The sequence below is a fragment of the Lissotriton helveticus genome, chromosome 2_1 (assembly GCF_964261635.1).
Source record: "Lissotriton helveticus chromosome 2_1, aLisHel1.1, whole genome shotgun sequence".
Classification (NCBI taxonomy): Eukaryota; Metazoa; Chordata; class Amphibia; order Caudata; family Salamandridae; genus Lissotriton; species Lissotriton helveticus.
In genome coordinates, this window is record NC_136059.1 from 87419639 (window position 1) to 87442375 (window position 22737).

Here is a 22737-nt window from a genome sequence, read left to right on the forward strand (position 1 = left end):
AGTTAAAGAGCCGCTGCCAGTGGATGCGTGGCTTGTGTGTTTACCTCAATGATTATTACTCGCAAAGGCACCAGAAACAGAAGCCGTGCTGCGTAAAGACTTACTTCTGGGTCATTAGTTCATGAAGCAAACATAACGTTAAATGCTGCCCTAGTGGGCGAAGAAAAAGAGGGGCATATTCGGGAGTCAAATTCTCTAGGGTTAGTTCTCATTAAAGACTAGGTAGCTATGGGACATGTGGTGGTGGAAATTACAGAGCCGTGGTCGTGGATCTAAATAAATTATAATTGTGAGTGAGTGTGAAAAATGTGATGTGTGCTACTAGCATGGACATGTCTAGTAGTGTGCTCTGGTGCGCCCAAGTGTAAACCCGTGAGATTGTTAGTACGTGAACTGCAGATGTTCTACGAATGGTACTAGGAGAGAAGAGGTTATAGGGTGATGCCGTTATTACAGGTGGACACTAAGGGCTTCATCCGCATTCAGGCCGAATGGGATCTTGGAGTTTAGGAGTAGGATATACCTAGACTCCAGGCGGCGTAACGCCAATGGGCGATTGCCTCCTCTTGGGTTTCTGGGGATGCTATCAATAACAAAGTATTGTATGTTATTGGCATTGCCTTGGTGAGCCTCATATATGTGTCTAGCCACAGGATACGCCGGATCATTGTTGGCGATCGCTCTCAAGTGTTGTAAAATCCGTACATGAGCTGGATGAATTGTAGACCCTACATACCTTTTGCCACATGTGCATACCAGCACATATATTGCAAAGTCTGTCTTGCATGTGAATGAGTCCCTCAGGCTGAAAGGTTTTTTCCTAAATGGAACCTGCACTGTGGTGGTGTTGATGCCATGCGTGCAAGCCTTACATTTAAAGCATTTTCTAAACCCTTTCTGGGAATCTAGCCAATTTTTCGGTTTTTTGAGAATTGGCGCATTGCAGACTAACTCATTCCTCATTGATTTTGCCTTTCGAAATGTTATCGAGGGGCTTTTTCCCACTATGTCCCCTATGCTTGCATCACCACGAACTAGTGGCCAGTGTCTTCTCAGGATTTTTCTTAGGTTACTATGGTATCTGTTGTACCCAGTTATGAGTCTTGGGGGGTTTTTGTTGTTCTCGTCCCCTAGTTTCGCCACAGGTTTGGGGAAAATTAGGTCTTTCCTGTTTAAGTTTTTACATTTCTCTTCGGCCCTCTGGCAAGTGCTGTCTGTGTATCCCCTCTTTCTGAGTCTTGAAAAAAGTTCTTGTTTCGCACTGGATAGTCCCTCAGTGGTGCTGCAATTCCGAGTCATTCTCAGGCACTCGGCATAGGGAATGGACTGTTTGAGTGGTGTGGGATGAAAGCTGTGCGCATGTAGTAGGGAATTTCCTGCGGTAGGTTTTCTATATGTGCGTGTTTGTATTTTGTTGTTGTGCACATATAGCTCCAGATCGAGGAATTGGATACTTACAGCGTTGATGTTACAAGTGAATTTCAAATTTAGGGCATTTTCATTTAGCGCCAAAGCGAAACATTCTGCCTCATCAACACTACCCTGCCATAGGATAAAAATGTCATCAATGTATCGTTTGTACATCATTACATTGTTAGTCCTAGTTTCTGCGTGCTGGACTTTTAGTACCCGCTCCTCCCACCAGCCCATATGCAGATTCGCATAGCTGGGAGAGAAGCAGGTTCCCATGGCTGATCCCTGTAGTTGTTTGTAGTGTAATCTATCAAAGATAAACGTGTTGTTTGTTAGACACCACTCAGCCATTTCTAAAAGCATTTCTGTGTGTTGATATAGTTCAATAGGTCTATTGCCCAAGTAGTGTTTCATTGCTTTGAGTCCATCGTTGTGTCTGATGCTGGTATACAGCGATTGGACATCCAAAGTCATGAAGTTGTAGTTGTCATGCCATTCAATGTCAAAGATTTTAGACAAAAAATCACTTGTGTCTCTGATGTAGGCCGGGAGCTTTTTTACTTCAGGTTGTAGGAAAGAGTCAATGAAAATGCTGGTTTTTTCAAAGAGGCTGCCAATTGCTGATATTATCGGCCTCTCGGGTGGTTTTTCTTCATTTTTATGGACCTTGGGAATTAAGTACAATTGAGGTGTCACCGGGTAGTCATTCTTCAGGTAATTAAACTCTTCCTTACTGATGAGGCCCATTCCTTTCCATCTGTAAAGTTCGTTGTGATACTTTTCTTGAATGCCCACGTTGTGGGTGGGGCTTACCCGCATGTAGCAGTCTTTGTCTTGGAGTTGAAGAAGGGCTTCCGTGTTGTACATTTGTAGGGGCCACAGTACTACATTGCCCCCCTTGTCTGACCATCTGACCACGACATCTGATCTTGATTTGATTCTTGTCATGAGGCTGTTGTATTTCCTTCTGTGGTCTTCATTTTCTTTCCAATACTCTGTTGTGCTTTGTAGTGACAGATCTTTGAGGTCTTTTATGACATTGTCTGAGAATAGATCTAAGTTGTCTTTGGACATCAAAGGCATAAATTGTGATTTGGGTTTGAATGTTGTTTTGACTGCCTCATATATGTTAAGTTCTGACCTAGCGGCTGCTCCACTTGGTGTGATACCATCACCTACTGTTTCTTGTTCCAAATCAATTAAAGTTTGTAGAGCTTCCATGTTAGCCACTGATAGATTTCGGTCTGAGTCTTCCATTTGTGCTGTTATGATTGGACGTTTTTTAGTATTGATAAAGTATTTTTGCAGTTTCAGTTTACGAACATATTGAAATAAATCAATGCGAGTCTGAGCATAATCAAAGTTTGTGTTAGAGCAATACGAAAGTCCAAGGGATAAAATTGAGAGTTCTTGTGCATTAAATTCCATATTTGTTAGATTGATGACTGTATTGTCTATTTCATTTTGTACTTCCATTATCGGCGTCTGTGTCGTCTGTTTTGTTGTTTGTTCTGTTGTCGGTTTTGGCCTTGTTTTTCTCCACCGTCGGTTTTTTCTTCTCCGGCTTTTGGTTTTTGTTTCTGGTTTTTATATATATATATATATTCACTGAAAAAACCACTCACTTATACAGTCAGTCACGCACATAATAAATCATCCATTCAGACACTTATACACCCACTCATTCTTCAATACACCTTGGCGCATATATATATATATATATATGCGCCAAGGTGTATTGAAGAATGAGTGGGTGTATAAGTGTCTGAATGGATGATTTATTATGTGCGTGACTGACTGTATAAGTGAGTGATTAAATGTGTCTCACTGAATGCATAGGTTAGTGACTGATACAGACATTCACACAGTTTAGTTTGTCAGTTGGTGTGTTAGCGGTTGCATGGGTTGGTGAGTAGCTAAATGATGGTCTATATGGGTTATTGATTGGTAGTCTGAGTGTCTGTATGGGTGCCTGAGTGTCTGTGTGGGTGGGTGGGAGGGTGTGACTCTGTGCATAGATGTGTGAGTGGGTGATTCACTGGGTGTATGGGTTCAAAAGTTCATCCGTGAAGGGCTGTATGGGTGGGTGCGTGTGTGTATGGGCGTGTTGGTGAGTGAATGGATGCCTCAGTGGTACATATGTGAGTAACTGCATATGTGAAAGGCAGTATATGTGAGTGTTGGAGTATATAAATGACTATATGTGAGAGTGAGTGATTGTGAGAGAGGCTATATAAATGAGTGTGTGCTTGTATTAGTTATGGTATAAGAGTGTAAGTTTGTGTTAGCATATGTTTGAATAAGTGAGGTGGTGTGTGCATAACTGTATTGGTGAGTAAATGTGAGTGTGAGTGATTCTTTGCATGACTGACTAGGTATGTGGGTAACTCTATGGGTGATTGGCGGTGTGTGAGTATCTGTATAGATATGTGATTGCATATGATAGTGCTGTATTGATGGTTGATTGCATGTATGAGTGACTGTATGGGGGAATGACTGGATGTGTGTGTAGACCTAGTAATTAGTGAGTGGGTATGTACAATGGTATTGATGTGTCTATGGTTTCAAAAATGGTAGACTGTATTTTAGAGTGGGTGTATCAAAGGTTACATTATGGTATGAGGAGGTGCATCAGATTATCACGTGGATGATGTCTTGAGTGATGTCATCCGTGATGTCATTTGAGATGTCCTCAGTGATGTCACTGACCATGTCATGAATGATGTAATATGTGATGTCATCAGCAGTGCATTGCGGGGGCGCGAGTTATAGTTAGCTGGACTAACTGTAACGGATGAATTTCTCTGGTTTTGTATGAGTGAAATGTCCAACTAACTATAACGTCCCTGAAACCTGTGGTTTTTTCAGTGAATTTCAAAGGTTTTTTAAATGCTAATTTCAAACTATGCCTACAAAGGTAGGACGTGTGCAGAAAGAGGAAGAAAGGCGCAGAAAGAAGCACGAGAAATGTGGAAAGATGCACCAGATTTCCAGAAAGAGAAGAAAGGTACAGAAATAAGCAAGAGATGTGCACAAAGAACCAACAGAGGAGCAGAAATAGGCCTTGTTGCAAAGTCATCCTGTGCCCCTAACTTTTTGCTGACGGGTACTGGTGGTAACTGACTCTGACTAACCAGACCTGCAGCCAGTGCTATGCTGAAAGACACTTAGAATACAGTGAAACACCTACATACACTAGGGTACACTATGGGTTGGGGTACCCCTGTGATTAGCATGACCTCCCCTGTATGGCCCTACTACATAATAGGGCAGGGAGATTAAAACTACCTCTAACTAAGAGGTGCAGAAGGAGGCGAGAGAAGTGCAGAAAGAAGCAACACAGGTGCTGAAAGAGGCAAGAGAGGTGCAGAAAAAAGCAAGTGAAGTACAGAAAGAGGTAAGTGAGGTGCAGAAAGAAGCAAGAGCAGTGCAGATAAAACCAAAAGAGGTATAAAAAGAGGCAAAAGGGGTGCAGAAGGGGTAGGGGATGTGCACAAAGAGGCAAGAGAGCTACACAAAGAGGCAGGATGGGTGCAGAAAGAAGGAAGATAAGTGCATAAAGAAGCAAGAGAATTGCTGACAGTAGCAACAGAGGTGTAGAAAGAAGCAAGAGAAGTGCAGGAACAGTCAAGTAAGGTACAGATAGAAGCAAGAACAGTGCAGAAAGAACCAACAGAGGTACAGAAAGAGGGAAGAGGGGTGGAGAGAGAGGCAAGAGGGGTGCAGAAAAAGGTAGGCTGGGTGCACAAAGAGGTAAGAGAGGTACAGAAGGAGACAGGAGGGGTGCAGAAAGAAGCAAGACAAGTGCAGAAAGAAGCATGTTAAGTGCAGAACGAAGCAACCCGTGCAGAAAGTGGCGAGAGAAGTGCAGAAACAGGCAAGAGAAGTGCAGAAAAAGGCATGAAAAGTGCAGAAAGAGGTACATAAAGAGATAACAGGGGTGCAGAAAGAAGCAAGACAGGTGCAGAAAGAAGCATGGAAATTGGAGAATGAAGCAACAGGGGTGCAGAAAGAGGCAAGAGACGTGTAGAAAGGAGAAAGTGAGGTACAGAAAGAGCCAACAGAGGTACAAAAAGAGACAAGAGAGCTGTTGAAACAAACAAGAGAAGTGTACGAAGAGGCAAGAGAACTGCTGAAAGAAGCAACAGAGGTGTAGAAAGAAGCCAGAAAAGTGCAGAAAGAGGCAAATGAGATGCAACAACAGGCAGGAAAGGTATAGAAGAGGGAAGACGAGTGCAGAAAGAGACAACAGGAGTGCAGAAAGAAGCAAATGGGGTGCAGAAAGAGGCAACAGACGTGCAGAAAGAGTGAAGAGAGGTGCAGAAAGACAAGAAAAGTCCAGAAAGAGGCAAAAGAGGTACATAAATAGAGAACAGAGGTGCACAAAGGCAACACAGGTGCAGAAAGAAGCATGGAAAGTGCAGAATGAAGCAACAGGGGTGCAGAAAGAGGCAATAGAAGTATAGAAAGAAGCAAGTGGGCTGCAGAAAGAGCCAAAGAACATGCAAAAAGAGGCAAGAGAGGTGCTGAAGCAGGCCAGAGAAGTTTACAAAAAGGCAAGAGAATTGCTGAAAGAAGCAACAGAGGTGTAGAATGAAGCAAGAAAAGTGTAGAAAGAGGCAAGTGAGATGCAGAAACAGGCAGGAAAGGTAAAGAAAGAGGGAAGGCGAGTGCGGTAAGAGACAACAGGGGTGCAGAAAGAAGCAAATGAGGTGCAGAAAGAGGGAAGGAAGTTGCTGAAAAAGGCAAGAAAATTGAGGAAAGAGGCAAAAAGGGTACATAAAGAGACACCAAGGGAAAGAAAGAAGCAAGACAGGTGCAGAAAGAAGCATGGAAAGTGCAGAATTGAGCAACAGGGGTGCTGAAAGAGGCAAGAGAAGTGCAGAAAGAGGCAAGAGGAGTGCACAAAGAGGCAAGAGAATTGCTGAATGAAGCAACCGAGGTGTAGAAAGAAGCAAGAAAAGTGCAAACACAGGCAGGAAAGGTACAGAAAGAGGGAAGACGAGGGCAGAAAGAGAGAAAAGGGGTGCTGGAAGAAGCAAACGAGGTACAGAAAGAGGCAACATATGTGCGGAAAGAGGGAAGAGAGGTTCAGAAAAAGGCAAGAAAAGTGCAGAAAGAGGCAAAAGAGGTACAAAAAGAGACAACAGTGGTGCAGAAAGAAGCAAGACAGGTGCAGAAAGAAGCATGGAAAGTGCCGAATGAAGCAACAGGGGTGCAGAAAGAGACAAGAGAAGTGTAGAAAGGAGCAGGTATGGTGCAGAAAGAGGCAACAGAGGTGTAAAAACAGACAAGAGAGGTGCTGAAACAGGCAATAGAAGTGCAGAAAGAGGCAAGAGAATTTCTGTAGGAAGCAACAGAGTTGTAGAAAGAAGCAAGAAAAGTGCACAAAGAGGCAAGTGAGATGCAAAAAAAGGCAGGAAAGGTACATAAAGAGGGAAGACTAGTGCAGAAATAGACGACAGGAGTGCAGATAGAAGCAAATGAGGAGCAGAAAGAGGCAACAGACGCGCAGAAATAGGGAAAAGAGGTGCAGAATAAGGCAACAAAAGTGCAGAAAGAGACAAAAGAGCTACATAAAGAGACAATAGGGGTACAAAAAGAAGCACGACAGGTGCAGAAACAAGCATGGAAAGTGCAGAATGAAGCAACAGGGGTGCAGAAAGAGGCAAGAGAAGTGCAGAAAGAAGCAACAGAGGTGCAAAAAGATGTTAGAGAGGTGCAGAAACAGGCAAAAGAAGTGCACAAAGAGGCAAGAGAATTGCTGAAAGAGGCAACAGAGGTGTAGAAAGAAGCACGACAAGTGCAGAAAGAGGCAACTGAGATGCAAAAACAGGCAGGAAAAGTACAGAAAGAGGGTAGACAAGTGCAGAAAGAGACAACAGACGTGCAGAAAGAAGCAAATGAGGTGCAGAAAGAGGCAACAGACATGTAGAAAGAGGGAGGAGAGGTTCAGAAAGTACAAGAGATTTGCAGAATGATGTCAAGAGAAGTGCAAAAAAGAAACACGCAGAAAGAAGCAACAGAAATGCAGAAAGAGGCAAGAGAGGCGCAGAGGGAAGCAAGAGTGACTTGAACACCATTAATAGTAATTTAACACCGACTTTAGCAATAAGTAACAGGTGTCCATTCTCAGTTTACATAGGGCCTTCCACCACCCAGTAACACTTGTTGCTGCATTTTTGGTAACGTTTGATCCGTTTCCGCTAGAAACAAGGCTTTTTTTGTACAAATCTGCAGATTAGGGTGCAGATGATGAATTATGTGGCTAATGCAGAAAATGTATAATTGTGCGAAAGTCGGTGAAGCCAGTCACATAATTCCAGTAGCCCTGCTCATACCTCTAACTAGGTCCACAAGTGATCCTCAGGGATTCCATCTTTTTTTGTCTCACTGAGTTCATAGTTGAGCTTCTATGGAAACGAGAAAAACTAAACCTGAGATTACCACTCCACAACACAGACTACAATACCACATAATTACTCTACATAAGTCACAATCCCACTCTACATAATTCCTATATACACTCAATACCACATACTTTCTAGCCACATAATTTCACTGCACAACATACCACATAATTTCCCCACACACAACGTACGTCCACTCCACTCCAAAAAACATTAGTAAAAAACGTTTGCATTTACAACGCCAATAGCTCTAATTCTCTCAAATACAAAACCTATTACATTGCAAACACTCCTTTAACTAGTAGTTGCATTTGCAGTGTGGTGGAGAAAGGGTGCTGGGCCTCTGACCAGCGCTCAGGAATTCCGGATCGTAGGGCTTACAAGAGGTTCCAGTAGGGCTTCTTGGCCCCCAAAGTCCCTCAGGAGTAAATTGGACTTCATACCCCATCCCATAGTCTGCCAGGAGGCGCGTTTGCAGAATGGTGGAGAAAGGGGGCATGGCCTCCGAAGACATCTTAGCAATCCCACTGTGTGGGACTTGCTGGAGGTAACAAGAGGGGTAGTTGGCCCCCAAGGACAGCCTTGGGGGACAACTACCCCTCCGATTACCTCCAGTAAGTTCCACACAGCAGCATTCCTAAGTTCGAAGAGCAGGCCACGCCCCCTCTTCCCACCACACAACAAATGCGCTCCCTGGCGCGCTCTTGGATGGGGAATGAAGTCCCCTTCACTGCTAGGGGTCCTTTAGGGGCCAACTAGCCTACCTCTTACCTCCAGTAAGCACCACACAGTGGGATTGCTGAGAGGTGGACAAAGGCCCCGCCCCCTTGCTCCACCACTCTACAAATGTGCCCCCTGGCACGTTCTAAGTTGGGGGATTAAGTCCCATTGAATACTGAGGATCCCTGGGGGCCAAATAGCCCACAAGGTACCTCCAGTAATCACCACACAGCTGGATTGCAGAGAGGTATAAAAAGGGGTGTGGCATCGGACCACCTCTCTGCAACGCAGCCCTGTGGCGCTTACTGGAGGTACCTGGTGGGCTCGTTGGCCTCCAGGGACTCTCAGGATTGAAGGGGAATTATTCCACCAACCTAGCCGCCACAGGGTGCGTTTGCACAGTGGTGCAGGGACGGGGTGGGGCCTGATGTGACAAGTATGCAAACGTGCCCTGTAGCGCGTTTTAAGTTGGGGGATTAAGTCCCCTGACTCCTGAGGGTCCCTGGGGCCAACTAGCCCACCAGGTATGTCCAGTAAGAACCACAGAGTTGCGTTGCAGAGAGGTGTAAAAAGGGGCATGGCCTGGACCACTTCTCTGCAACGCAGCTCTGTGACGCTTACTGGATGTACCTGGTTAGCTAGTTGGCCCTCGGGATTGAAGGGGAATTAATCCCCCAATTTACAACATGCCAGGGGGCGTGTTTGCACACTTGTTATGTCAGGCCCGCCACTCCCTGCACCACTATGCAAATGCACCCCCTGGCGCATTGTAAATTGGGGCATTAAGTCCCCTTGAATCCTGAGGGTCCCTGGGGGCCAACTAGATCACCAGGTACCTCCAGTAAGCGACACTTTTCAACGGCAACACTTTCCCTACTGTTGCACTCACTGAAGTGGGAATAGTAATACCTATAGATATAGATATATTTTTGCAGACAGATACTTACATTCCGAATGGGAGTGACACATGCTGTACATACACCGCACCTTTGCCATGTGCTGATTAGTTTTCTTTTCATTTGTTTCCAAGAGTTGATTCATCTATGTGTGATCTTGGAGCCTCTGTACACGGAGCTATGGTTCATTTGTTTCTATTTTTATTGCTTTAAACACTGGTCACTTTAATAGTCCTTTTATATTGTTCATTATTCAGAGAAGGCGTGCACTATTGGTCACGTTAGATTGTCCTTTTTCTATCATTACTATTTATATGCTTTGTTTGTTCCTGGCGTGTTGTGTGAACAAGCTCTCTTGTAGAGTGAAACGCGTCACCTATATTTAATAAATCGTCTTCCCTGTTATCCATTCCTGGATTGCTGATTATTTTGAGGCTATTGCTGCTTGCTGGGCGTGAGGCTTTCGAGGTCTTGACCTTTCCGTTCCGCCACCATTGAACGGAACCAGGACTGCTTTAATATATATATATATATATATATATATATATATATATATATATATATATATATATATATATATATATATATATATATTATATATACACTATTGGCGTTTGTCAGTAGGTAGTTATATTTATTTATATATTTTGATAGAGATAGAAAAATTTCGATGTATGCTATATTCTAGTCCATTATAGTTTTTTGTAGTTTACATACAAAGTATGTAAACTCGATATTGATGTCAATATTTTTGACACAATATTGTATTGAAATATTTAGTCTGTGATATTTTGTCATTCAAACATTTTAAGAAGCCTCGACAATGGCATCTGGCCATGACAAACAACACAGGCATTCACAAAGCCTAGAGGCTGGCAATCATTGCGAGACCAATTGGCACTGTCATTGCTTTTTTAACTTTAAGGTTATCCTTCCAGCATCCGTTGTGCGAATAGCCACACTTACTCACCCATTCAGGGCTCCATATGACCGTAAAAAGAAGTGAAAGCAAAACATATTCCCGTCTAAAATACCCACGTTTTATAAAAAAAAAAATTGTTAGTGCCCGACGTAGTATAACCCTTCAAATCTAGTGATGTTTGAAACGTTAAAGAATGTAAAGCAATATTATTATAGCCTTATAGCCCGCTCCTGAGGTCTATACCAGTTGTTAAAGGCCCGAAACCCGAGTTATAGGTTCAAGCCGCAGACTAGGGCCAATAACGAGAGAGAGGGCCTTTATTATCGGTATAGCCCGAGGCAGAAGGGTTATACGGCTATTAGAACATTCAACACAGTAACAGTAGAAAGTTCTAAATTAAAAAGGGAGAAACCTGAAGACAAACTTTGGAATGTATGAGCTCCTGGCTTCTACCAGCCATGATAAGCCCAGAGCACTCAACAATGGAGCTCTCAACATTCCAATGTTCTTATTCACCCTCATGGCCTACTATTTCAAACCTATAAGCAGTTATACATTTCTGACGGAATGTTTGGGAGCTAACTCGGAGTCTGTGTCATTGTGTCAGACGTTATTCTTTGTGGGTACAGAAAGACTGGATTGAAGACAGGAAAGCAAATGGCATGGTCACTCTTTAACAGTGCCACTACTAGGACTGAACTTCCAGGAAAACGCCAGAGCAGCAGGTACTGGTCACCAGGGGGTGCCGGTAGGAGCAGCGGACAGAGCTGCCCCACTCCGCTGTGGCCCATTTTCACAGTTTGAACATTAGCGGATGCCCTAGGAATCTGGAATCCACTGAGACAAGTATGACTGTAGGAGCCGATGCAAGTTCAACGCCTGTGACTGCAGTCACAGAGATTCGCCATCACCACCAATGGCAGTGCAAAGAGCCGGTATCTCCTCAAAGCAGTGTAAAAGCAACTCTAGGGCTCCAACTAGTGGTGGTGCCAAATTACTGCAAAAGACAAGCTAAACTACTTGGGGGGTGGCGCTCGAAAAAGTCATAATTTTTACAGAGCTGAAAACCCTTGCACTGTCCTTGGGAGTACAATGGTTCGCTAAAGCATGTGAGAGTAGCATGGCTGGCTGTAGTAAAGCATGTGTGAGTAGCATGGCTTACTGTTGTAAATAAAGCATGTGCGAGTAGCTCGGCTGCCTGGAGTAAGACATGTACGATACCACGGATGCCTGTAGTAAAGCATGTGTGAGTAGCACGGCTGCCTGTAGTAAAGCATGTGAGTAGCATGGTTGCCTGTAGTAAAGCATGTGTGAGTAGCACGGCTTCCTGCAGTAAAGCATGTGAGAAGCATAGCTACATGTAGTAAAGCATGTGTGAGTAGCACGGCTACCTGTAGTAAATAAAGCATGTGTGTGTAGCACGGTAGCCTGTAGTAAATAAAGCATGTGTGAGTAGCACTGCTGCCTGGAGTAAGACATGTCTGAGTGGCACAGCTGCCTGTGGTAAATCATGTGTGAGTAACATGGCTGCCTGTAGTAAATAAAGTATGTGTGAGTACAACGGCTGCCTGGAGTAATACGTGTGAGTAGCATAGCTGCATGTAGTACAGCATGTGTGAGTAGCATGGCTGCCTGTAGTAAAGCATGTGTGAGTAGCACAGCTACCTGTAGTAAATAAAGCATGTGTGTGTAGCACGGCAGCCTGTAGTAAAGCATGTGTGAGTAGCACGGCTGTCTGTAGTAAATAAAGCATGTGTGAGTAGCATGGCTGCCTGCGGTAAATAAAGCAAGTGTGAGTAGCACTGCTGCCTGGAGTAAGACATGTGTGCGTGGCACGGCTGCCTGTGGTAAAGCATGTGTGAGTAGCATGGCTGCCTGGAGTAAGTTGTGTGAGTAGCACGGCTGCCTGGAGTAAGTTGTGTGAGTAGCACGGCTGCCTGTAGTGAAGCATGTGTGGGGAAACATCCTTTACAATGAAACTTTTTCCACGCAGTACCTTTACAACGCAGGTATTACAATGCAAGTCGTTAAAACGACTTGCACTGCAGGGCGCTGTAGGATAGGGAATAGTTTAATTTACTATCCAAAACCTTCCCTACTATCCAAGGGGACTGGAGTTGGAATAGTAAATTAAACTATTCCACTATCCAGCGCCCCCCAACGCAAGTCGTTGTAACAACTTGCGTTGTAAAACCTGCGTTGTAAAGGCATGCGTGGAAAAAGCATGCGTTGTAACGACATACATCCCATGTGTGAGTAGCACGGCTGTCTGTAGTACAGCATGTGTGAGTAGCACGGCTGCCTGGAGTACAGCATGTGTGAGTAGCACGGCTGGCTGTAACGCAGTAACAACAGTCGGGTGTGTTGCTGAGGTCTGAACTCCTAGCTTTGTGCTGTGACCTGGCTTCGCTCTGCATGAAGTGTCCTTTCCCGTGGCCTTTGGAAGTTTCACAGCTCTGAAAGGGGCACAGGTATCTCTTCGTGCAGGTAAACACTCGATATACACATCTTGTAAAATTAAATTGTCCTTCAGCAACCTCATACTAAGAAAAGATGTTACTTTGTCGATGAAGCAGAGGCATAATGCAGAGGGTATAATTATTCATACACAAGACATGGAGTTGGGTTTCAGAGGTCTAAACCCGCAGCCAAGCCACCACCCAGGGATTTCTATTTTGGAACCTGCCTGGCAGCTGTCCCTGGGCCTTGGCAGGCACCACGTGTTCCCTCTCAGCCACATTTGCCGGGGTTCCTCTTGGCTATAATTGCACAACTGTGCCTACTTGGAAGAAAATCATGCCCCCACTCACTCAGGCCTCAGTAATCCCAGAAACATGCATCCGGCAGGGTCACGTAGCCCACTCCCCCCTCCTCCACAACCAATCCCTGGGCAGCACCAGTCTGCAGAATCATGCCGCGTCACCGTCCACTTCCACAAACAGGACCCCCCACGCCTGAGCCATTCCAGCTGTCACTCCCCATGCCCGCCAACTTCCTGTCTCCTACTCCCCCAGAGCTCTTATTAGTGTTCATGATATGACGTTGCTGCCACGGGATGTGCCTTCAAACTCAAAGATGCTTCAAAACTCTGGCACGGAGTGTTTTCCAAGAACTAAGTGACATACTCTGGGCTGTATCATAGCCCGAGTATTAATAGCCTCTGTTTGTGTTACCGAGCTCTGCTGTCAGAAAAACATGCATTAACTCAGAGATATTTCATGTTAATGTATGCGCTCAAGATGCCATAAATAAGTCACAGGCACCTGTGCTGGCACAATGCAGAACCCCCTTTTGTTCTCCATAAGTTGGCAGGGTATGCTCAGACGTGAGTCCCTTGCTCACTTTGCCACTGGGTTCAAGCAAGCCTGGCTGAAGACGTCTGTAATGCCAGAAACCGGTCCTACGAAGCTTGTTTCCGGTCCAGGGAAGGCATGGCTTGGCAGTTCGGGCTGGACTGTTCCCATGAGGCACAGGGTCAGACTGATTTGCATATGGCCATGTCTGAACTGGGGTGGCAGAGTGGGCGAAAGAACGGTGATGGATTAAACCCAGATCTTTTGACTGGGTGTGAGTGTTTGATTGGTTCAGATGCTCCGTCCATCACCACTCCCTTTTGTACCACAATGCAGAAGACAGCAGTGCAGGCTGGCATCTACGGGGGGCATGTGCGCAAAATAATATTAAAAAAATAAAATTACAATAAAACTTAGCTACGGCGACGTTATTTCTCCGACCTCTTCTTTACTGGAACCAGATGCTGGACCTCCCTTGCCCAATCCTGGCGCTGCTCTAACCAGCATGAGAGCAGCACCCTGACTGGAGGGAGCGGACTCCCTCTGCGCTCCACAGTGCTCTGGAGGCCTGCACTTGCTCTAACCCAGCTAATTAAAGTGCGCATGTTTGGCTGGCCGACACGAGCAGTGCATTAGACAGCCCACTCTCCTCCCTGCTGCTGTCAGTCAGCAGCGACCCCACCCCCCGTCCTGATGTTTGCTGCGAGACGAGGGATGAAAAATAAAATAGTAATAAATTATCATTTTATTTTTCATCTCTGGGGCTTTGGGGGGGGGATTTTAAGTGGGGCGGCGCTCCTCTGCTTGAACGGAGAAGTCGCCCCTGAAAGACGGCATCATGATGCGGCCCTCAGACGATTCTACCCCTTAAAGGATAGCTGGCTCACTAGTGTAATAGCAGTATTTGTCAAAAACACTCAATCGTTTGGAACTCATTCGGAGGGTTTATTTCAGTGAAAGGGGGGGTTGATTGAGGCAAAGATGGGCGCGCCACCCAAACCTTCATCAAAGGAAAGCGTGTTAATTAATTGCGTGGAGCGAGTGACTATTAAATGGTTTAACATTAACTTGCCTTTATATATCTCTTCATATCACACAAGTGCCCCTTCCGTCAGAAGGATGGAAGGTGGTGTTGGCCCCCGCAGGTTTGATACTTGCGACCAGCAGATCAGTAGATGTCAGCAGGGAGTGTTGAACTCAAACAAACACCTTGCCTGAGGCTGCTTGCAGTGAAGCCGTCATCAGGCTGAGTCCACCCCTTATCTTCTGAAGGGGTCAGTAGGCAGGAGCATGGATCTGGAGTCAGATGAAGGCTCTAGGCAACCAGAATAGACTTATCTGGGATCTAATTAAAGGTTTAGGGTAGGTTTTGAAAGGGTCAGAGCACTGACTTCAACTTATGAGAGTCAAAAAATATTTGTGAGAGTAAAGTCTTGTTTCGTTTAACAAGCTGATTTGTCCGCACCTAAACTCCACTAGTACATTTGAATTGCCGTATTTGAAAAGTCATGATTATGGGAATGTTGGGGGCGTTTTTGAGTGGGTCCGTCTGCAGAAGTCGGCGATCACCCATAAACTGCTAGGTTTGTAGCTGTTTAGGTAGCCACAAATCCAGGTAGTTTCCTACCCTGGAAATGCACCTAAATGTGTGTCTGTCTGCAGTATTAATAGAGAGAGAGAACCTTGCTAACTGCTGATTGTTGGGGTTTCTCCACCAGTAAAAACATTGTGAAAATGCTCATTTCTGTTCAAATTCAGACGAACTGAGCAGCTGCTACAATTTGTCTGGTGAAAACTCTTATGCATTCAAATACCCACTACAGTAAATGTTTGTGACTCCTAGTAGAATTAAAAACATTGAACTTTGTTCCAAATATGGGAGTATCTCTAAGAAAGAAACTATAAGACGTTCAGTAAAAATCTTATGATTCAGACCCCTAGTTTGCGTGATTTTGAGCCAGGATAAATACATGTTCCTGTCTGGAAGGAGAGCTGCTGAGTCTTATGAGGTGGTGAAGAGTAAGTGATAAGGAAGAGATTGCTCCTGCGGTGAGATCTAACCATGATGTTAGTTATTGGAGTGGAACATGATAGAAACTAACTAGATACCACCATTCCCGCTTCGGCCCACCTCATCTTGAGCTGAGCCCTCAAACCTTCCTCCTTTGCCATTTAGGGGACTTCCAGCCTTCCAGCATCATGGAGCCCAAGCCAGCCCAGGCATAAAACCCAAAATGAGGAAACAGTGCGAGAATAGAAATAAAAGTATACCAATGTACTATGCACAATAGAAGCATGTAACAGCATACCACAGGCGGTGTGTCACTGTGGATGTATGACGGTACAACGCATACCGTTTCAACGCGTGCCTTTACAGCGCGTCTTTAACAACGCAAGTCGTTACAACGACTTGCGTTGTTGGGCGCGGATAGTGAATAGTTTAATTTACTATTCTAACACCAGTCCCCGTGGACAGTAGGGAAGGTGTTGGAATAGTAAATATACTATTCTTTATCCTTTAGCGCCCTCCAGCGCAAGTCGTTGTAAAGGACACGTCGTAAAAGCACTGCGGGGTAGAATCCGCGTTGAAAAAGATGTTCCCCGTCACTGTGCTTACGAACAAACTTCACCTGGGTGGTTAGTTGCTGTAAAACAAATAACCAATGGCTCTGACGTGCAATTGATTTCTGAGCCTGGGCGCCATAGAGTATATCTATCGTGATAATTCTTGCCAGGCAAACCTAGTGATGGTAGCCGCGCTCTAAGTAGGATGTGGTGGCGGCCCTAGGACCTGGCGGCCCAGCGGCGGACGGGCTATCAATTGAGGGCGCCCATTGGCAGAGGTGGCTGAGACTTCACTGACGAACCCAATCTGTTCTCTAACATCTTAAATGTGGTAGCAGAAATGCCCATTTGGAGAGGTGTAGGTGCTGCCAATCTACAGTTCCTACTTCACCAATCTATAAATAAATGACCCCCAGAGTCCAATCGGTCCCTCAAGAAAGAACAAATGCTAAGGACCAGAAATGTGTTTAGTACATGGTCAGCAATGATTGCAATGGTGTGAGTCGAACACCTGAGGTTCATATCCCAGAAAATATCTGGTACAACCATTAGAGGACACTGTACTTGAGACAATGCCTCACATCTACAACACAAGAAGGCAACATACTTTGTTGCGACAAACAGCATATCACACATTGGTACTGTACACGGTCCCAAAAAATAAATACACTGAAAAAGGAGAGTATAGGCCTCACTGTATTCAATATAGTAGTACATAAGTGGTCTGTATACCACATAATTATCTAAAAGGAGAAACAGTGGTGTTAAACTGAATTTCAAGACACTCTTTCTTTGTAGAGATGTATCTTACCCCAGTGTTCTGTTTCTTGGTGTCCAGCAAAGTTGCGTTGATGCTGGCCGATAGGTTAGGAGAAGACAGCACGTCTCGCAGCGACACTCTGGTCTCACCCAGAAACCTGTAGGGAGAGATCACAAGGAATGGTACAGAGTTCAGCATTCAACAGGTAGAAATACATCAGGAATGTTTCTGCTGATGTCCTCAGTAATCAGAAATACCATCTGGCATAAATATCTTGTCCTAAATATTGTTAACCAATATATCTCCCTATTGTATAACAGAGATAATATTTTTATACACTATCTTCAAAATACAATATTTAGTTGCCACCATATATCAGACTATCATATTCTGACATACAACCGTGAAGACGATAGCCATTCTGAGTCAGTTTCCAAGATGACAGCCATGATGGGAAAGCCATTCACTACAACTAATATTGACTGGGCTTTGTTTTTTTAAGAGTTTTATATAGCGTGAACTTGACCCGAATCGGGTATCAGAGCGCTTTACATAGCACCAGTTGCATTACATGAGGACACATTCATTTTTGTTAGGCATGGGGAGATTAAGTGATTTGCCCAGAATCACAGGATGTTCAGCGTCATTGCCGAGACTCAAACCCAGTTCCCCAGATTCGAGGTTGGACGCCCTAGCCGTTAGGCCAACTCCTCTCCCCAAGGGGTATTGCAAAAGAGCTTTAATTCCAGCAAATGTGTAGCAGAGTAAATGGGATACAAGGAGGTTGACCTTTCAGGTTTGAAAGTTTCTCAGTAACCAGAAATCTGGATTCAGAACTCGTGAAGGTCCCCAAAACCTTCAGCGTTGGAACATCTGAAGTGGGGAGCCTGAAAAAATATGATTAATTCATCACCATCCTGATTGAACTTCATTGGATCCCCGTGCCAGCCCGCACCACCTTCAAAACAAGCTTCATCATTTACAAAGTCACCACGACCAGCACTGCCGCTTATATGTCAAGGCCAGAGTCTCTGCTGGTTCATGGCCCACCAGTAGCAAGGATACTATCAGACTACAGACTAAGAAGTGCAAAAACTCAAAAATAAGACAGCAAGTGCCAGATGTACGACCCTCAGTGATTGCGACTCGCAATTAGCATTTTTTTGCGAGCCGCAAACACTGATGTACAGCAGTATCTGAGATTCCCAAATGGGTCGCAGAGGACCTGCCTCATTAATATTCATGAGGCAGGTAGCATTGGGAATGGTCGGCACTCACAGGGATGTGGCCTGCTGGGGTCAGATCACCATGTCTGGAAATGCTTTTGAAATAAAGCTGTTTTTTAAAAAAAAATGCAGCCTATTTTTCTTAATGGAAAACCGGATGCATTTAAAAAATAAAAATGAAACTTTTCACTGCCTGCTCTTAAAAACATTTTCGCAGTCAATCCCTAAGTGTAAGGGATCCCGTAGAGACCTCTTCCCATTTGCGAGAGGCTTACAACCAATTTAAAATTGGAGGTAACCGCGATCGTTTTGCAACTGCATTTGTGGCTAAAAAACAACCATACATCCCCCTGCGAGACACTATTGGGAAGGGACACCCTTCGCACGTCCTTTCCTAATAGCGATTCGCAAAACTATTTTGCGAGTCAGTAACAGGTTTCCGGCTCACAATATAGGTTTGGTACATGCTACATCCATTTTTAGCGGTCACAAATGGCCCAATTTCCTGTTTGCAACCGCTGAAAACGGTTGCACATCTGGCACCAGGTCTTTTCCATCTATGCACTCAGGATCTGAAACAACATCCCCATATCCATAAGGACTGACCACAATCTGCAATAGTTTAGGAAAGAGATGAGGACGCACCTCCTTAAACAACTCTACATCACAATGCATTCACGGTCCACAACCCAGCGTCCTCTTCGATCACTCGTTGACTTTATTCTTGTCTTTGACCCTGTACAGTGCTCTGCTGCCTTTTGACTAGGTTCACACTATAGAATTACCACATACAGACATACATACATACTTAAAGTCCTCAGTGTTGTGTTCCTTATCCCTCAGCTTTAGGGGACTTTTGCTCAGCTCTGAGACTTCCCTCCCGCAGAGGCAAGAAGCGCCGGAGTTCCTTAGAGCAATGAGACTACGCCGACACTAAACCTTAGTTCTACTGGAGCGAGATGCTCCAGGCCTGCAGCAGCATCAGCATTTTAGGATGAGGGCTCCAGTACCCCAAAAAAGATTGGGGAGCTTCATGGTCCATTTCATTCTGCATTTTATGCTATCTAGGTGTGTGGGATCACCGAATGTATTAGCACTGAAATCATCACATCTTCAACGGGGCTCATCAGATGAGACAAGGATGATGCTGGCAGTGACTTTAGTGTGTTTCCCCTTTTCTGTTTTGGAAGCTGACACCTAAGTTATTATTAAGTACATTTTAATTTCTTTCCAGTGCTGTAAGACCACCAGCCACGTTTTATGACATACAACACTGTCAGCTAGAAAGTCGACCACATTGCTCTGCTTGAAAGGGTTTATTTTATAAAACAAAATGCACCTTCACAATAATAACTTATTTTAGTACCACTGTATGTGTGCTGTTTCTAGATGTAATAATTTTTGTTATGTTTATTCAATATAATTGTACTCAGAAATTGTTTATTGAATATTTTTCATATATATATTAATATATTCAGTTTGCGAACCTCAGGCAGATGAGAGGCTGTTTGCGTTGGCATGATTCAAGCTCATGAACAACAAATCACTGAGCCTTCCTGTTGTTATACTTGCAGAGAGATCTTACCAATAATCCTCCTGCAGTCAGCCAGTGCTTGTAATGAAAGTATGGAAGAGCGTTTACTCTCTGTCTCACAGTACCTGCGTAGAGAGTACCTACACTCCCCTGAACTTATTGTACCTGTGCTGAGAGGTGCAGGCACTCTGACTTTCACGTTTAAGAAGTGCAGGTACTCAGTTCCTGACAGCACCTGCTCACTTAAAGCACAGCAGCCAAGGATCAATCAGCAGCTACAGGCAGGCAGTGGCGGCCCGCATAGGCGCGCTGCAGGGCGGTGAGACGTGCATAGTAGGGGTAGGGTTGGGGGTAGTAAACTCGGACATACAACGGAATGGAGGATCATAATAATTACTTTCCTCCGTTCCGTCTTATGTCCGTGTTTGCTACCCCCTCACCCTGCCCCTCCCCTGCCCCACCGCCCGCAGCACGCCCTGTGGGAGTCGCCACTGCCCTGGCCCCGGGGTTCTAGAGCCCTAGGCAGACCGACATTTTGCCTTCTCTCTCACTTAGCAGTAGGGATATCATTGATGTTTTTATTGGACAATCTGTCTTGAGGTAGAACTAGCCATACGGCAGCCTTTCAATGAGGGGTGGGGATGCCCACTCTCACTTGGAAGAACCCGCTTGGAACCACTTGACACATCATCAAAAACTTTGAATAACATCACAGTCTGGCAGCAGTGCGGCTTGAAATGCAACTTTATCAGCTGAACACTGTCATCTCTCAAAGTTGTTTAATGAGGGGCTTCTTTGACAGGGCCGGCTCCTCTGTAATGGTGAGGAGTGTTGCCCCACTGAACCAGTCACTATATTTTCTGCTGACTGACTGAGCCTGGGAGTCTTGGACGGGGCAGGCCCGGGCCGTGGCAGGGGGGAGGAATGGTGGGTGCACTGTAAAGTGCACATTTCGGCTTGGCCGGCCGTCTATGGCCATCCAAACAGACATGCGCACTCAGGTTTCTCCAACCCAAATGTGTTGCACAGCAAGGTTGAAGAAACAGATCAGACTCTCAGGCAGTGTTTGAGAGGAAAACCACCCCGCTCAGACCAATCCTGGCGCTGCTCTCATGGTATTGAGAGCAGCTCCAGGATTGGTTGGGGAACCTGTGCTGGTGTCCCAGGGACGGCTGGGACACCTTCAGGAGAAGTACGTTTTTAATGTTATTTTATTATTATTTCCCTAACCCCCGTCCCTCCCTCCCCCCCACTTGAGTTTTTCGGCAGCGGCACCTGTTGTTTAAAGACGATCTCACTAAATGCTAAAACACCTGTGTGTTTGTTTTGTCAAAAATATCTATACAGTTTCTGAGAGGTTGTCAGGACAAGAAAGGAAGGGCATCTCATTCTCAAGTTTGGGTGTCGCATTTGATAAAGTGAGCCATAGCAGTTCATAAACACAAACAACAGGCGTATGGCATTCTGGCTGCATGCATTAGCGTATTACTGTCAGTAGGCCTCGTTGTGAAGGGTATATGAATGAAAATGGCCGCCAACATCAAGAGCACCTCGTCGTTGAGTGCTCTCTTGGCGTCAAGTGAGATAGCGAGGCCACGTACGGATCCTCTAACAGGACACTCAAGGACAACGAGGCTGAGGGCCAGATAAGGCTCAGAGAATGAAAGTGCCCTTCCCAGAAGCATCTGTCTGCCGCCATGGCGACAGTAAAGACAGATAAATCCTGCGTCTCCTCTGGAAGCAGCCATCTCACGAGGTGTCGTATCTACGTTTCAATGGTCCCACTCCCACGAGAGGGTTTATCACTGGAGCCAAAGTGGTTTCACTGGAGTCAAAGTGGTTTGGCTGGAAATCATTCTGGCAATAAAAAGAACCGGTTTCCCAGAACACACCAGAAGCCGATGTTCAAAATATGAGGGAAAACCCGCTCCGAGCAACAGAACTGAGACCTAACTGATTCACTAGGAATCCTATCTGATCCAAAGAGATGTATGGAGGATGCAAAATTACATTTTCAATAGAATATTTTTGTATCCATTTTCTGATATCCAATTGTTGGAAAGTTGTCCCAAGCATTCATTTGGAAAGTAGTTTCTAATGTTGGTTTGAAAGATCTGCCCAACCTCACCCACCCTGTGCTCGCGACTGCTACTCTGCTCTGCTACTGATGCTGTGGCTTCTCACCGTAAGAATCTGAGTGTGCATCTCAGACCTACTCTCTTCCAGTCCTCACCAGTTTAGACTCCTGGGTTCTTACTTATAGGACCTGGAGTATAAGCCAAGTGGTAGCTTCTACTAGACTTTGCCTATCTCATCTGACTCCAGCTGCAGATGGTGAGCTTGATTAAAAATAATATTGCCTACCAGGACGGGTGTCATTATTTACCATTATTTACCGATTGGTGGATCGAGTTTACAGAAAAGGATTCAAAGAAGGCTAAAATTGGAACATAGAGCGGTGTATTATGGACTCTCTTACACTGGAAACATCATTTACCATGAAGCCTAAACCACGCACAACCTTTAAACGTGGTCTCTACAGCGGCCCGTCTTTACCACTGCATTCATTTACCATGCAAGTCTTTACAGCTATTTACCATAGGGAAAGCAGTGTTGGATTTCGGAGTCCAACGCTTTCCCTACTGTTGCGCAGACTGGAGTTGAAATAGTAATTTATACCTCTCCAAAGTCCCATGCTTTCCCCGAAGGCAAAGTAGTTGTGTGTTGTAAATACTTGCGTGGTAAAGGAATGAATTGGTGTAGACGGGTCTTTGTAAAGACCGCGTTGTAAAGCCAAGCTTTGTAAGGGCTTGTGTGGTTCCGTCATACATCCTTCCTACACTCTAGTAGATCTTATGGAAATTTGAGGCTGGCCCCCATTGAAACACCCACTGTTCAGACTAGTTTCCACCAGGAACTACATAACAAATTGATACAGTAGAGGAAGGGGGTGGGACTCATTTGTATGAGACGAGCGCAGTCAGGCTATGCAAGCACA

General features: G+C 45.0%; 1 protein-coding gene across 1 annotated transcript in view; it reads right to left on the bottom strand.

Moving 5' to 3' along the window:
* The window catches only part of DYSF (dysferlin), a 1004398-nt gene that overhangs the window by 794323 nt on the left and 187338 nt on the right, over positions 1 to 22737 (bottom strand). Inside the window, exon 4 of the mRNA XM_078674496.1 lies at positions 17031 to 17136. Coding sequence (XP_078530622.1) covers positions 17031 to 17136 — 106 coding nt within the window. The remainder of the gene's footprint in view (positions 1 to 17030; positions 17137 to 22737) is intronic.